This window comes from Mauremys reevesii, linkage group 7, assembly GCF_016161935.1.
Source record: "Mauremys reevesii isolate NIE-2019 linkage group 7, ASM1616193v1, whole genome shotgun sequence".
Taxonomy (NCBI): domain Eukaryota; kingdom Metazoa; phylum Chordata; order Testudines; family Geoemydidae; genus Mauremys; species Mauremys reevesii.
The window spans coordinates 40,448,528-40,465,994 of record NC_052629.1 but is presented as its reverse complement, the minus strand read 5'-3'; the positions used below and the strand labels follow the sequence as shown (position 1 = coordinate 40,465,994).

Sequence of the window (17,467 nt, the reverse complement as noted above, 5' to 3'; positions counted from 1 at the left end):
AATGCCATGGAGCAGGAGTCAGTAGGACTCAAGTCCTATTTTGTATATGCGCAATCTGAGGGGAACTGTGCATGACCAGTTCATCACCCCATAACCTATGTTAAGAGTTTGTAAATAAATTAGTTCAAAATCTTCACAAAAATCCTGTTAGAGCTCTTGTTTTTCCCTCCTTTCCCTGGCTGCGCCACACTTCCTTCCCCTGCCAACACATTTGTCTGAAATGTAAGACCCTGTGAAATGCGAGGCACACTGCACTTGGTATAGTCAGACAAGTGGGTTAGCAGTGGCAATGGGGCTGGTAAGTGAATGTCCTTTGATCTCAAGCCAAATCCCTAACACATTGCAAGATGCAGTCTTTAGTTATCGTTCCTCTCCAGAGCTCATTACTCTCTCTACATACAAATCTCTCCCAAAAACCCATTTCAGTTGTGACTCAGAGATGCAAACTGGTTAAGGCCCCTCTGAACTGGGTGCTTGAAGATTAGACATCATATAAAAACATTATGGGTGGAATTTTCATAGGAGATCTAAGGGACTTAGACACCCAATTTCTACTGATTTAGGCTCAGTTTACATCACAGCATTTGTAATCTAGCATGGCCAGTTACCTTACAACCTGTCATATGTTGTCGATCACAGTTCCCCAGCCTTTTGATTATGTGCTTGTCTATTATAAGGTCTTCCTGGCAAAGGACATTCCTCCTTCTGTGCTTGGAGAGCACCTAGCACAGGGGTAGGCAACCGATGGCACACATGCCGAAGGTGGCGCATGAGCTGATTTTTAGTGGCACTCACACTGCCCGCGCGGGTCCTGGCCACCAGTCTGGGGGGCTCTGCATTTTAATTTAATTTTAAATTAAGCTTCTTAAACATTTAAAAAACCTTAGTTACTTTACATACAACAATAGTTTACTTATATATTATAGACTTATAGAAAAGAGACCTTCTAAAAACATTAAAATGTATTACTGACATGCCAAACCTTAAATTAGAGTGAATAAATAAAGACTCGGCATAGCACTTCTGAAAGGTACTGTTCTCCTAACCCTAATGCCCTACTTTTCAGAATTATTTTCTTCTGAAACAGATTACAATTCTGATCATTTTTCACAGACAGTTGGTGAAGTGCTGTGATAGAGGCCTGAGATTGAAAGCGTGTGTGTGTGTGTGTGTGTGTGTGTGTGTGTTTTCTATTCAATAAGCTTCATTCACAGAGCCCAGCTTTCTTATTCCTCTCCAGCCTGGCCCTTTAAGTAACCTGATCCTAGAGGCTGGAACTCCACAGCCCCTGAAAAGGGAAGGAAGAGGGATGATTCTGCTGCTGCTTTTTGGGCCACTTTCTTGTCAATTTTCCTTCCTTTCTTTCCCGTACAGAGGGGGAAGTGGCTAGGAGTGGAGAGCGGGTATGTTTCAGGGGACAGAGCTTCTCTTCTGAACCCCTAGGCAGATTCAGCAGGGCAGACTCCAGACTGTTGCCTTTTCTCCACCCAGAAATCAATTTTGCATTTTTTGTTGATTTCCTTGTTGTAGGCTTTGGCAAATCCAAATGATTTCCAAACATTTTATTTCTTTTGCTGCTGTGGCTGCTGCTACTGCTGCTGGGGGTTAGAGCAAGGGATTAATGATTTGCTTCTCTTTCAATGTGTAATTCAGGGATAGGGAGAAGGTCAGGCCTGGTCACCTGACATTGTGAATCCCGTCAATTCTGGCCACTCTGGAGGGGGTTTGTTGTATTTTCCTCCTGCCCCGCTCCCTGCCCTGTCTTTTCTTTAGCCTTCTCCTCTTTCCCTAGCACTCTGTTTTGCTCACACACAATCCCCACCATGAATTCACAAGCAGCTTCAGGACACATCTGGCTGATTTTCTTTTTCTTTACCAGCCCAGCAAAAGGTAAGAGACTTTGCACTTCAGCTTCTGAAATGGCATGAAATGAGAAAGGATCCTGTGGACCTGAGATACAGGATGCTTGTCACACCTTACACAAAACTCTGTATAATGCCTAGTGCTTACTGGAATTCTAGATCTCAAAATTATAGTCCCACAGTCAAAGAAGGGAAGTAGAAGGAAAGCTCTGAAAATGCTCACATTTCTAATCTCTTTATGAAGATTCATTAGCATAGGAAGTAACAACAGCTTGTGCATCTCCAGAATTCAGGGACAGGTGGCTGGCTATAACTTAGTTTCAGGCTTCCTGGTTAGAAGCTTCTTCTCTCTGGGTGCCTGGAAATACAGGAAATACTGGCCTTTAAAGATTCAACGTCATGTAAAAGAAGCCAGCACCAGTTACCTCTGATACACAGAGAATGGTTTAAGGAATTCAGCTAGATTTACACCTATGGATCTATGGAGTTTTCCTTTCATGGAGACTTTGGCATCCTTTGGGGAGAGTTTTAAAACCTGTTTTGCTGGTCATTATAAAGGATCAGATGACAGAATTCCAAAACGCTTCAGTAACCTACTACATTCACAATGAATTGGAAGAATAGTAGGTCCCTTTGAGAATTTCAAGCACAACTGTATCTTTAGATAATGGATTGAATGGATTATTCCTCATGGCAAAAGCAAACACAAAAATCAGAGTCAATCTTTAAGTATATACAAAGTATAAAATACACAAGAAGATTGATCTCAGATAATTCTAAACATACTATGTAAAATGAAAAATTAAAGAATATTAAGGCTGCGGTAGAAAAACAAAAATATTCTGAGGCAAGGCCTCTCCAGCATCTTTATCCTAGCATGCTGTGGTTAGGTAAATGATTAAGTTAGGGACAGGGGGTTATGACTTAGCTACAGTTCTCATCACTGCTACTTTAAAACAGGCAAAAGAGTGGATGAAAGGGGGAGTATTTACTCTCTTCCCTCGCCATTAAATATTCTAGGTTGTCCAAGGTAGGATGGAATGAATGGTCATCTCTGTAAGAATCCTTCAAACTTTCCTGAGCATGAACATATCCATGGAACTGTGCTATAGGACTAGAATTCAGTCCCTGGAAAGAAACCTCTAACACCGGCAGCAGTGGACAGGAGTAGGAAATGAAAAAGGGACTGAAGTCTTTTGTTGAGAGCTAATCTCCAAGCTCCCATGTGAAGTCTTGAAGTCCCACAGCAGGGTTCCTGTTTTTATTTACCTTTCAGCAGAATTGTGCAAACTAATCCTTAATAGATTGTGTGAATTGTGCAAGCTAATCCAGTGAATCAACCACTATGAACCCTAGGAAAAGATCTCCTGACACTCAAATATTTCAGTGATGGGTGTGCTACAAGAACCTACACAGAATACAATAGAAAAAAAACTGCACCAAATGAAGAAAGTTTTTACAGGTTTCTACTGGTTGACAATAGCAAATGTTATTGTATTATGATACCAGCAATCTGTAATTCAACAGTTTGTAAGGGATTAAGAAATAGAATGAAGGTTCCCTGTAAATTGTGAGTGGATGGAGTTTACATACAGCACTACTCAAAGGTGAATGATAGGGCTACTTAGTAACTTTACCCAAGGTCTCAGAGACCACAGCAGATAGTGGAAGAAGATCCTCATCTGATATAATTTGTCATAGCTCCATTGTTATAATTCCATTGACTTCAGTAGAGTTATAACAACTTAGACCAGCTGAGGATTTGCTCCAGGCTGTATATTCAAACGGGTGGTGAGACACTACAGTGCACATAATTAATTTTAATAGGCCGACATTTGGCTGCTAAAGTTGCTATGGACCTGTGCTGGGTAATTACATAGACCAACGAACTCTTCCATGCAGTGATGTTTTGTTAACAAAGGTATCTTACTAAATTTTCATCCTTAGTCCTTGATAAACCCCAGATATATGAATGATAAGATGGGGAGGGGGGGTCAGGAAATCCATTCCTTTATTTTCTCATTTAAACAAAAACACTTTCCCACAACCAAGGAAAGAGGCAGTACCACTGGGCAAACAGACTTATGTGCATTTGCTGGAAATGTGTATCCATTCTTGAAAAATATAGTGCGTATATTGGTAGTGTAGCAGTGTCCTACTTGTATTGGTTGAAGAGGGGGACTGGGGCATTAAGCATTTTCTAACTCAGACTCATTGTATCCACCTATCAGTATTGGTGCAATATTGTCTATTTCAAAAAGCAAAGCAATACAATTCAGAAGTATTTTCATGAGCCCAAGGGATAAGTCATCACTGGCAGAGAAGTCATCAGAGTTTGTGAAATCAATCCCAATTCACCCTTTGATCTGATGATGGAACTGTATCAAGGAGCTTTTGATCAACCTTTTACATCCCCTCCCAGCATCCATTAGAGCCAAGGGGAGCCTTTCTTCCCAGCTGAATCTGTAGAATCTGGGTTGATCTTCTCATCTGAAAGTCACCCTGTTCACATCAGTACAGCAGCATCCAAATATACAGTTGAGGCTAGAACATCAGCAGGTGTAAATTGGGGTAGCTTCATTGAAGTTTGGGCTAATTTACACTAATTGAGGATCCAGGCCTTGAAACTCAATTTTCTGGGTTAGATACAATAAATACTGCTAGTTCACTCTCAGTTTTAGAAGTGATTCCATTTATTTTTCTGCTCTATTGTTGATACACTGTAAAATGGAAGACACAGGCAGATAAAGCAAATAGTTTTGTTGTTGTAAAATAAAAATGTTCTTTCCCCTGCCAGTCACTTGGTTAGGCTTTACTGCAAATGACTCAAGGCAACTTTTTAAGGTGATATATATATATATATAATCTTTCAGGCTTTCAGAGTCAGTGGAGTTGGACAGAGAGAAATCCAAATGACTGTCGGACATGGGAGTAGATTCATCCCTAGTGTCACCCCACTGGCTTCATCTGCAAATGTATATTGCTGGTATTATCATGGACATTAGAAATAGAAAAGGCCTTTTAGGTCACTTGGCCAGTGCTGGCCAGCCCTGTACTGTACATTGTTTCTAATGCTTTGTGAAGTCTAGTTCTAAATGTCTCCCTGGATGGCAATTCCACCATTTGGGTGATTATGCCACAGGCTACAAATCTCGAGGTCAGGAAGCATTTCTTAGTATTTAGCCTGATTTGTCTCTTTTTAAATTTGAATTCATGGTGCAAGACCCATTACTGGGCTTAAGCTCTCATAATGCCATAAATCACTGGTAGTTTTTGCAGGGTTCCTCTTAAAGGCTCTTTGTATAAATCACAGTCTTTGAAACATCTACATCTGTGAGGGGTGAGTCTGTTATTGGCACTTGGTGGGGGAAAAGCAGAGCAGAGACACAAGCTGTCAGAAAGCTCAGTCAAATCTAAGGGTGTGGACAAGGTCCTTTCTAATCTTTACTCCTAATTGTACCCCTTTTTTGAAGGGCCCAGGAATAGGAGTTACTAAAGGCAGAATAAGTGGAGGTTCTTTCTACCAACCTAGGCCTCAGCAGCAGGACCAGGGAGAATAAGAAAACATATGTATTAATTTCAGACAGGTTCTGATCTAAAGCCCATTGAAGTCAGTGGGATTCTTTTCATAGCCACTTAACCTATCTGCTGAGATAAATTTGAATCCAAGCCATCATGGGTACTGAGGAATGTGAAAGTGTGTGCGTGGCTTCAGTTCTGGTCTCCTTTCATAGGGAACTTAGAGACACCATCTTTCCAGCCTGGAATCCTCTATCAATACCGCTACTCACTGGAGCTGCAGCTAGATTATGTCTCAAGGTTGTCCTTGCAAGGAAGTTGGATGCAGGCTGAAGCTTTGGTTCAGGTGCACCTGCTCTGGAGAAATCATGCAGGGGAGCAGCTTCTCCAGATCCAGGTATGTGATGGTTTTGTCCCCTAGTACCTGCAGGCCCGAGAAAAGCTATTGGTGCTTCTAGTACCAACAGGCTATGAGGATTTCCTTTTAGTTCAAGTGGTAGAGCTACTACTGCTGGATCATCTTGGGCTCCATCGGCAACTGGTTCCTCCCATGCAAGCAGATGAAGTTTTTACTTAGGCATGCTGACTGTGGAGAAACTGGCCAGTGGCTTGTCCTTACCCAAACATTAATAAGCCAGTTTAGGGCTAAAGTGCTTGCCTGAGAGTTTCTTCACTGAATAAACACATAGCAATGCTAACTTCAGTTGGTGGGCACAGGGGACATTCAAACTCAACCATCTTCTGTTTCCAAGCAGGTGTCTGTGAAGAGTCTATGAGATATGGTAAAAATAGGGCTGTCAAGTGGTGTCTGTGAAGTGGTGTCTGTGAAGAGTCTATGAGATATGGTAAAAATAGGGCTGTCAAGTGATTTAAAAAATAATTAATAGTATGATTAAAAAAATAATCTCCATAAAAAAATGTATTGCTATTAATCGCACTATTAAACAATAATAGAATACAATTTATTTAAATAATTTTGGATGTTTTCTACATTTTCAAATATATTGATTTCGATTACAACACAGAATACAAAGTGTAGAGTGCTCACTTTATATTTATTTTTATTACAAATATTTGACTGTAAAAAAAACAAAAGAAATTTTATTTTTTCAATTCACCTAATACAAGTACTGTAGTGCAATCTCTTTGTTATGAAAGTTGAACTTACAAATGTAGAATTATGTACACAAATAACTGCACTCAAAAACAAAACAATGTAAAACTTTAGAGCCTACAAGTCCCCTCAGTCCTACTTCTTGTTCAGCCAATCGCTCAGACAAACAAGTTTGTTTATATTTACGGGAGATAATGCTGCCTGCTTCTTATTTACAATGTCACTTGAAAGTGAGAACAGTTGTTCACATGGCATTGTTGTAGCTGGTCTCGCAAGATACTTACGTGTCAGATGCACTAAATATTCATATGTGCCTTCATGTTTGAACCACCATTCCAGAGGACATGCATCCATGCTGATGACAGGTTCTGCTCGATAGCGATCAAAAGCAGTGTGGACCAACACGTGTTCATTTTCATCATCTGAGTCAGATGCCACCAGCAGAAGGTTGGGTTTTTTTGTTTTGTTTTGGTGGTTCAGGTTCTGTAGTTTCCACATCAGAGTGTTGCTCCACACCTTGTCCCTCTCAGATTTTGGAATGCACTTCAGCTCACCTTGGATCCAGTTCTGTAGCTATCTTTAGAAATCTCACATTGGTACCTTCTTTGCGTTTTGTCAAATCTGCAGTGAAAGTGTTCTTGAAACAAACAATATGTACTGAGTCATCATCTGAGACTGCCATAACATGAAATATATGGCAGAATGTGGGTAACAGAGCAGGAGACATGCAATTCTCCCCCAAGGAGTTCATTTACAAATTTCATTAATGCATGATTTTTTTTTAACCAACATCATCAGTGTGGAAGCACGTCCTCTGGAATGATGGTTGAAGCATGAAGGGGCATATGAATGTTTAGCATATCTGGCACGTAAATACCTTGCAATGCTGGCTACAAAAGTACCATGTGAATGCCTGTTCTCACTTTCAGGTGACATTGTAAATAAGAAGTGGGCAGCATTATCTCCTGTAAATGTAAACAAACTTGTTTGTCTTAGTGATTGACTGAACAAGAAGTAGGACTGAGTGGACTTGTAGGCTCTAAAGTTTTACATTGTTTTGTTTGTGACCGCAGTTATGTAACAAACAAATCTACTGCAAATTGCACTTTCATGATAAAGAGATTGCACTACAGTACTTGTATGAGGTGAATTGAAAAATGCTATTTCTTTTGTTTACCACTTTTACAGTGCAAATATTTGTAATAAAAAATAACTATAAAGAGAGCAGTGTACACTTTGTATTCTGTGTTGTAATTGAAATAAATATATTTGAAAATATAGAAGAACATCCAACAATATTTAATAATTTTAAATTGGTAGTCTATTGTTTAGCAGTGTGATTAAAACTGCAATTAATCGTGATTAATTTTTTTGAGTTACTCGCATGAGTTAATTGTGATTAATTGACAGCCCTAGTTAAAAATGCACTCTGTGGCTCCCCTCAAGTCAAATGGCCAGAGGTGCTGGGAAGGGAGAGACACACACGCTCTGTGACCCATACCCGCAGACCTTCCATCTGTCTTTTGTGGTTTTAGATCCAAGACCTAAAAGTCTACCATGATTCAAAACACGAGAAGATTCAGAATGTTACCAGAGACCCATCCACCGAGGTTGTGCTGGGCAAAGAGGACACCGCAGAGCTTCAGCTGCCAGTTTTCCTCCACTGGAATAATGGGAAGGTGTGTTAATAGTACCCCACCCACAGACACACAAAGAGCACCTCACATCCCTATTCAAACCCTGAGGAGTCCCTCATTTTCCCTGCTTTACATTCTTGCCACTCTCAGTATGTGGTAAGCACCACTCCTCTGGCCATGGACCCCAAGATGAAACTCTCCTCAGATGCTATCAATGCTGCTGTTTAACTGGCTAGTGGGAGAGACTGTTGAGTAGCAGAAGGCTTTCCCTTTCTGGGAATAAGTGCCCTACCCCAGCCTTTCAGTGTCTGAACACCTGCCAGCCCAGACAGTTAGTCACTTCACATCATGCACTAATGGAAGGCACTCCAATATTATGGTGAGGAGGGTGCTCTGAGCACATCTATAGAATACAATACAGCAAATGAAAGAATTTGGAAGTAGATCTTCTGCATAGCTGTGCACGGGATGACTATAGAGTCAGCCAGTGGGCTCCAGGTGTGATAGTTCTGTTGAAATAGAATAGGCTTGAGTAGTCTGGGTTAGCTGTGGTGGCTCTAGGTCAGATTTTTAGGTGGGAGAGTGTTGGTTATTGCTGCATAGAAGCTGATTACTTAAGAGAACTCTTGAAAGCTCTCCTACACCCCTCTGCTGTGACTTGTAGGTTGTTCAGGGAAGTACAGACACTCTTCCTGAAGTCCTGCTATTGCTACAAAGCCCCCTGCTCTGTCGTACATTACACAATTGGGTGGTATACAAGAGCTGCCCCTGCACTGGTCCTACATTTACTGTTCAGTTAACAGCTGTGGATGCATCATAGGATTCAGATGAAGATAAAAGAATGTTATTTCGACTCAGTAGAGCAACGTTCCAGGTACCCACCGGTGGAACTGCCACTGCTTTAAGGTTTGTGCAAAGTGGAGAGGCCTCACTTTTTAAAAAGACTTTGTGGCCAAAAATGTATTGTGAAATTAAGCCCGTGCTAGTCAGGGATATCAGCTGGGTTTTTTTAAGCCTTTCAAAACAGTGTAGTCGTCACCTAGTTCTAGTACAGTGGCAGCACAATAAATGTTTCTCTCATCCCCCATGGAGTCCCTTGCCTGAGGTTCTCCTTACTGCCCCCTCATATGAAATTTTTCTCCACCTTGAACTGCCATATCAGTCTAGAAAACCCTTTTGACAGCCTGGGGAGAGGGGAATTCTCTCATTATCATGCTATCTCCATGCCTTCATGCTGAGTTCTTGTCCCTTTCTCAGCAGTGTCCGGGATTCTCTCCTATAAATCATACATTTCTTCTCGTAGGTAGAAGGCATCTATGGAGATAGCGGAGGAAGGCCCCAGACCTTGAATCTGAAACGGGGCCTCATCAGTCTCCTCCAATTCCAGCTACATTCTGGGACAGCAACTGAGGTAGGAGCAGAATATATTTTTTTCCCAAAGAAAAAGATGCAAGAACCTGATCTTAGTGCATCAATAAAACCACCCTGGAGTGAGAGGGTGTTTCCCTCTCCAAACCTATTGCTCTTTTCTGCAGTTGCTAATTAGTGCCAGTTACCATAATGTTTTTCATAATTTCTGTCATTATATTCATGCTCTTTTTGTGTTTACTTGCTATAATGACTTAAATGTCAAACACTCATTTGGGTGTGCAGTTGCCTGATTTTATACACTCAGTTTGTTGCAAGAACTATGCTAGGTAGAATAGGCATGTGTTTTCTGAGCCTCATTTTCAAAATATGGCCCTGTATCTGGTTCTGTGCAGATTTTCTACATAATCTGTTCAAATTGGATTGCATCATTTTTGTGTATAGTGAACTGTATTTTGTTCTGCCACAAGTTCTACTCACACATTATCATTTCATGACATGATTTCTTATATTTGTTTGGCTTCAGGAGGATGTTTCTGGGAGCTGTCAAGTCACATATGTTGTTTACAAGGATTCCATTGTAAAGACAAAAGATCTGCAAAGCTGTACAAGGCCAAAGTTTGGATTCACCTCCGTTAACAAAGCAAGTCCATTCCTACGTTGGTAATGGTGGGTTAGAATGTTCCTGCCCCAGTCACACCCCTTTTAAATGTACTACACTTCTCCAGATCTTACCATAGGGCCAGTAACTTCAGGGAGGTCCCAAAGTGAACAGTCTCAGGTGTATTATGATCATTTCATGTGGGGGCTTAAAGAAAGCTTTGAAAAGAAAGAAAAGTTCACTTTTGAAGCCTCCTTGGGGTCTCTTCTGTCAAAGCTTGGTGGCTACTGAAGAATTAAGGCAGAATCAGATTAAATGATCATTCTGAGCCTTATGATCAAAAGGAGCAAAGGAGACTGAATATCCAGAAATATTTGCTAATAGTGAAATCAATTGGATTGTTGAAGTGGAAGAGTGTGACAAGAGAAGTGGCAGAAGCCCCACTGGCTGGTTTCAGGCATTCAGACCTGGCAAAATTAGGTACAAATTCTAATGATACTAGTGGCCTTACATCTGCCTATGCCAAGAGTGATCTGACCCCTATCTTAGATTTCACTGAAAGCACTGGAATAAACTGTAGGGAACAAACCTGTACTATAGGTGACCTAATACGAATATTTATATAAAAAAGCCATTTAAATGTAAACATGGCACATTTCCCAAAGAAAATAATGGAATTTGTCAGGACCAAATTCATGAGGACACAGGTTTGTCCAGGGTGGATGTGTGTGTGAGGATGAGGTTGAAGGCAGTGGTAGAACTTTAGGGCTTAGTCTAATAATTCCCATTGAGTTAATGGAAGTCCTGATCAGGATCAGAACTATAGTGCCTTCAATGGGCTAAGAGACAACATGGTCAAGTGTGCTGAGTGCTTGGCTAGAACTCAGGAGTCCTGAATTCCATTCCTGACTCTCCCACAGGCCTGTAGTATGACCTCTCTGAACCTCAGTTTTCCCATCTGTAAAACAAAGCTAATGATACTGACCATCCATTGTAAAGTGTTTTGAAATCCACAGATGTAAAGCACCGTATAAGAGCCGGGTGTTATTACTCCTATAATTCACTATGTAAACTGGGTCACTGTATCTCATGTACAAACATTCACAAAGCAAACCTGGTAGTTTCCTGCAGCTCTATTCTTCCCCTGTGACTTCCCCATTCACAAAGAATCCTCCAGATGATGACCCAGGTGCTCAGATAATGTCTCTTGAAGTTATCAGAGGTCTCTGGGTGAAGTTGAGAGCAACAGAGAGGTGATGGTGAAGTCCAGCAAGTGCGCCATTTCTTTGGAAAACAAAAGAATCTCGTGCAAGGTCACTCTGCAGCACAGCAAGGGAGCCAAGCATTTTTGGCTTGGGTTCATGCTTGATAATTTGTGCTTTTTCTCTCTTTTTTACTTGGTGAATGGCCTTGTGAATAAGAACACTAACCTAGGAGGCTTTTCCTTTCTGTGCTTTCCTTTTTCACAGGCGATTGGGGGGTGGGGGCAAGGGTATTGCTGGTGAAATTTGCTGAATTGACACTGCTGCAGAATGAGGCTTCTCTTTATCCACAGAAGATCTCCTCACATTGCCCCTTTAATATGATTTGGTCACACTCTGTATTAGGAATCTATTAACACATTGTTTATAAGGGGTTACTAAACAAATAATAGATGTTACAAATGTGAGTTGTTTGCATTATAGATGGTTATAAGCACAACAGTAGAAGATGTTATAGATATTTATAAGCCATGGTTATAGTGACCTGCTAGACTTTATAACACTCTATAACATCTGTTACTAATTCCCTGAACCATAATTCCCCCCAATTAAGGGTATCCCTTAATTGCAAGGATATTGGGGGTGAGAATGGGGGTTGTCTCTCTAGATTGTCTGAATCTTTGTGACCAGAATGAGTGTGATATGAAACAAAGACAGTAGGGAGTTACCTAGAAAGAGAGCTGAAGACAGTCAGACCTGTAGTGCTGTCAACAGAGGCTGATGGAACCCCATTCAGAATCCATTGCTATTGCTGTGTGAAGCATTCATTTCACATTTGCTTAGCTAGTGATTGCACAGAGCACTGTGTACCTCTTGATGACTAAAGAAACAGCCAAGCCACCCAAAGCATAAGAGATGCCCTGTGTTAATACATTTTGTTATTCATCTCTGGAGACCAGGGCTCAAATGTGGAGTAAGTCAAAAGTGAAATGTGTTTGGTGCGCTCAATCTAGTCCCTGGGACATGTGTCCATAGCACAAAACCACTTCACAAGATTATGCATCAAAACCCACCTTCAATGCCTTTTCTTGGGCCACTACTTGTGCAGTACATGAGTGATTAGAGGCTGGCTGACCCCAGACAGTAATTCTTTCTCCCCTAGTCTAAAATCCCAAGCGTCACTATTTTTCCCTTTAGCTAAGGCTTTGGCAATGGCAATTTGTAATACATGGAACCTTCCACTGGGTGTCACTGTTCCTCCACACTAATCTCCGCTATAGCGTGGGAACCTGACAGGAAACATCTCTTTTTAGTTTAAGTGGTCTGGTGCTGAACATGGCGCCAGGTTATATCTTGGAAGAACCACTCCTCTCATGCAGGCTGGATTTCCTCTTAGAGCCTGATGTTCCACTCACAGAAAATTGCTGATGGGAGTTATGCACGTTCTGGCAGCAGTGAAGGGATTAACAAGATCCTACTGGTGCCCAGAGAATGCCCTAAAAGTAACTATTAGCTTTGTGCTCTACAGTTAGATATAGAAAATAGAGTAGGCATTTCTATATTTTTCCTTACATACATTTTAAGATGAATCTGGTGTTAGTAAAAGGGTAGGGTTGAGTTAACAACCTTTCTCCGCAGCCCCCAGCCTTGTTGAAGATGGCCCCACTCAGCTCCGCCAGGCCACAGTTCAGGAACTGAACTAGACTGTTCCATTCTTGGGCCCTACCCCATACAGTTATTCCAATGCACTTGAGCTCTCAGATAAAGCATCTCCAGCTGTCCTACTCCTGTCCTCTCACAGCTCAGTCAGCCTTCCCCATTCCTTTTCTAGCTATTCCAAGCCTGTGCCACCTCCCAGCTCTTTAGTGCACTTAGCTGTAACCTGAAGCAGTCCCCTATAGTCTAGTACTAGATCCCAGCTCAGCTTAGCAAATAGACACCAGTCTTAACCTGCAACAACCACTGATATCCCTGCCTTGGATTCCTAAATAGCTCTGTCTCTGTACTTCACTTCTGATCTGACCCACCCTCTGCTGAACCACCTCTTAGCTCTGCTATTGCATCTCAATCCCAAGCCTTGTCATCAGGGCCGCCCGGGGGGGGGGGGGGCAAGTGGGGCAATTTGCCCCAGGCCCTGGGCCCCGCAGAAGCCCCACGAGCCCTGGCCTGGCGGCGGTCCTGGTCTTCGGCAGCATTTCGGCGGCAGGGGCCCTTCAGTCACTCCAGGTCTTCAGTGGCATTTCAGTGGCAGGGGGCCCTTCAGTGGTACCGAAGACGCGCAGTGACTGAAGGGCCCCCTGCCGCCGAAATGCTGCCGAAGACTCAGACCGCCGCCAGAGAAGTACAAGCGCCACAGCTCCCCCACTTTTCCCCAGGCCCCCTGAATCCTCTGGGCAGCGCTGCTTGTCATTATAGTCCTGGACTCCACACAATAATGCCAAAATATGCAATGCAGGACCTCCTACTATTATAATCATAGATGTGTCCAAGCACCTCAAGCCCCACAAACAACATCCCCTCCTAGTTCAGTCATGGGCATCTTCCCTAATGACCAAAAAGTGTTAAAGCTGCCAAATTGTGTGATGGTTCTGTCATGAGGTGGTTCTTTCATCCAGTAGGCTCCAGGGCAAGACTTATCAAATGCATAGACACAACTTTTGTTAGAAATAAAAAGGAGAGCAAACACTGAAAGGAGAACAAGAAAGGAATAGATTGGCAAAAAGATAATGTGTTCGTTTCATTCTTTTGCAGATTTTTGGAGTTCTGTGGCAACCCACCAGCAAAAGCTTTTACTCTGTACAAGGAAGTCTCATCCAGTCAGTGCTGTCGGAGGAAAGCCACGTGGTCTCTCCAACCTTGAAATCCTCCATTGGCACCAAGATCACGTCAAGGTTAGTGCTGTGCTAGTTCCAGGGACTTGCATACACTGAGTAGGCTGGAATGGGATCAATGTCTGCCTACCAGAGATACCCTCCTCCCATGTGGGTTTGATGTCCTTGTTGTGTCTTGATGTGGGCCGTGGAGAGATGGTGTGAGATAAAAATTGGGCATACTGAAAAAATCATCCCAGAGGATTTATATATTCTGGCTCCTACATAAGCCCAGGGCAGGCTACAGGAGTACAAAACACACGCCAAAATTAGCTACCTTGAAGGCTCCTCCCCTCCTCTTCATTTTCCCCTTGCACCTTCTGAAATACTAAATGCCCTTCATTTACCACTAGATCCATTTCACTTCACCATAGGATACACCAGTGGTTCTCAGACTTTTGTACCAGTGACCCCTTTCACACAGCAAACCTCTGAGTGTGCCCCCGCCTTATAAATTAAAAACACTTCTTTATATATTTAACACCATTATAAATGCTGGAGATGAAGCAGGGTTTGGGGTGGAGGCTGACAGCTCATGATCCCCCCACGTAATAACCTTGTGACCCCCTGGGGGGTCCCTACCCCCAGTTTGAGAACCCCTGGGATATACCATACTGATACCAGCACATGTCCTGACCAACCCCTAAGCAAAGGGAGGTTTAAAAGATGAAACCCTTCTCAACAGCCTCTTTTCTCTCATCAGACAGCAGCTTAAACTTGTGTCTTCTTCAATGCCTGGCCCTGCAGAGACTCCTGGAGAAAGCCTTCAGGAAGCTCTGGCTGGCATACTGGAAAAGCACCAGCCTATAAGCACAGTTAGCGAACTCTTCAAGAGGACCTGCATGCAGTGCCCATCAGTGAGTAGCACCAAACTCTTGCAGAAGAATTCTCTTTCTAATGTGACACTTGGAAATGTAAAACAAAGTGAGATCTAGCTGGAGAAGGCCAAAGGGCCTAAGAAGTTTAAATAGAAAATCTGTACACACTGTGATGGCAAGGAAGGGCCAACAGCAGCTACACAGCCAGTATCTATCACTGTGAGAATAAACACAATGGCTCAAAAGAATTCCCTGGCTAACTTTGACCCAGGCAGTAGGTAGGGAGATTGTCCACCAAAGTCTCATGATCACAAGGGCTGCTTCATCTCAAAGTAATGAAGTACTAGTGTAAAGACACTTTTTCTAGTGTGCCCACAGGGAGAAAAGCAACTAGAGATTCTTCCTCCAGGCAACACTTATATCAGGTATTCTTATAGTTTTCCATAGTTCCTCAGTCTGATTGGAATGTTATGCAGGGTCCCCAAAGTGCCGCATAAGTTTTCAAAATGTTATTGTTCATCTGCAGCACTGGAATAACAGGCTCTCTGAGTAAACCCATGGAGTGTGGTAAGCCGGTCTGCTGTTATATACTCTGAAATAATACACACTCAACCATGGACATTAAAACTATTGTACTGAGAGAGGAAATATTGCCCAGGATACTGGGGCTACCCTCCATTGTTTTTGGAAGTGCGATGGGTTCTTTAATAGCACCTGAACAGTAGCCACCAGAAATAGAAAGAAGGAACCGTGGGTGAAAGTTTCACACCAAGGACAGCACCCCTAACAATGCCCATGTTAAACATTATTTGTATTCTAGTGGTGCCCGGGGCCCCAGCTGAGATGGAGACCCCCTTTGTTCAAAGCCCAGTAAAAAGGATAGTAAGAGCCAGCCTCTGCCCCAAACAGCTTATAGTTGAAATAGACAAGACAGACAAAGAGGGGAGGGCAACAGAAGCGTGAAGTGACTTGCCCAAGGTCACACGGCAGTGTAGTGGCACAGTCAGGATCAGAATCCAGGTCTTCTGACTCCCAGTCCAGTGCACTATCCACTGAACCATGCCTTGAACAGGTTGTCTCATTAAAGTGGTCAGACCCTTGATAGTGTTCCAAGCCCCCATTGTACCAGCTGGGGCTATTAAACTGTCACTGCACAGCATAAGTTTCCCTCTCATGTCTGCTCTTCAACACATGCTTCGCAGACCAGCCCATTTGAATGCATTTTCTCTGGTTTTGTGATTTTGTGGATGGAGCAGTTGACCTTAGCCATCAAACTTTTCAATTTCATGTCAGGTTGCATGCCAAAGGCATAGCCCTCTGCTCCATTATGAACCCACATTCCTGATTGGTCAGAGGAACTGTCTAGTTCCTTGTCAGGTGTTTGGCCTCAGTAGCTAGTCCTGGAGGTTCACTGCTCACATGCTTTTCTTTAAGAGCTTTGATGATTGAAGGTCAGGCACTGAAATTATCAACTTTTCAAGGCTGGTGCTTTAACTCCCCTGCTTGATCTTTTTCAAAGGGTGATGAGAAAACTACAGCAGGAGGACACCTGGTATCTGGGACTCCTGAGTAGGAGTAACTTGCCTTGCAAATAGAGAGGCCAAGACTCAGCTCCCACGTCTCATTCTTCACACTGTAGTTCTTCGCTTTGTAGTTTCTGCATGTCCAAAGTTGTCAAGTCCACCCATGTTCCCTGTGAAGGAGCAGAGGTGTTTAGTAGCCTGGAGCCACACTTCTGTGAACTTGTCAGCCCACGTAATGTAAGTGGAGTTGAAATGGGTCAATACAAGGCACTACAGAAGGAAGGAATGCTGTTGATGCAGAAAGTAGTACTCTTCCCTCTGAGTCACTATTTAATCAGTGTCCTGATGGGAGAATTTGCAGCTGACAACTGAGATCTTGACTGTCTCTGGTCATTGAATATCTCATGGACTTTTTACAAGAATAAAGATATTAGTCCTGGCCAAATTCCAGCTGGACCATAATATTCTGCCGACCAAAATCCCCCTTACAGTGACATGCTATTCTTTATTTCTGTCCTAAATATTTGGAGCTAATGTTGTTGCTAGCTGTGGAAAGGCTGCCAATGTCCATGCCATAGATGGCTGCATTTAAGGGATGGGTGAAATAATCCCTGTCTTTATACGGTGTACATTTTGTCCCATGCTATGGCAACTATATAAAATTGCCTTTATTGATAATATGAGTGTTTGTTTTCAGCTCAAAACATATCTGAGGACTCTTGGTAACAGGAGAGTCAAAATGGATGTCTCCAAGGTGTCGACAACCTGGCAATTCCACAGGTTCATCCAGATGCTGCGTGGTGCCAAGAAGAGGGATGTCCTCCAGCTGCTGAGGAAAGCTCCGGAGAAGATAGTGTAAGTAAATTCCCCAGTGACTGTCTGTCCGGAAAAGGCAGCAGCCATTCTTACAGACACCTGTGCACAGGGCAGTTTCTGGACTCATTTTAATGATT

The 17,467-nt window shown here is 42.7% G+C and overlaps 1 protein-coding gene across 3 annotated transcripts in view; it reads left to right on the top strand.

Moving 5' to 3' along the window:
- Window positions 1–1,272: 1,272 nt before the first annotated feature.
- LOC120369222 (microsomal triglyceride transfer protein-like) overlaps window positions 1,273–17,467 on the top strand; it is a 35,521-nt gene continuing 19,326 nt past the window's right edge. For 2 of the 3 annotated variants that reach the window (XM_039482245.1, XM_039482246.1), the window contains exons 1-8: window positions 1,273–1,890; window positions 5,597–5,778; window positions 8,031–8,174; window positions 9,436–9,543; window positions 10,027–10,143; window positions 14,055–14,194; window positions 14,877–15,030; window positions 17,212–17,369. In XM_039482245.1, coding sequence (XP_039338179.1) covers window positions 1,824–1,890; window positions 5,597–5,778; window positions 8,031–8,174; window positions 9,436–9,543; window positions 10,027–10,143; window positions 14,055–14,194; window positions 14,877–15,030; window positions 17,212–17,369 — 1,070 coding nt within the window. In that variant the 5' untranslated portion in view covers window positions 1,273–1,823. The remainder of the gene's footprint in view (window positions 1,891–5,596; window positions 5,779–8,030; window positions 8,175–9,435; window positions 9,544–10,026; window positions 10,144–14,054; window positions 14,195–14,876; window positions 15,031–17,211; window positions 17,370–17,467) is intronic. The other variant, XM_039482244.1, reaches the window with a different exon arrangement.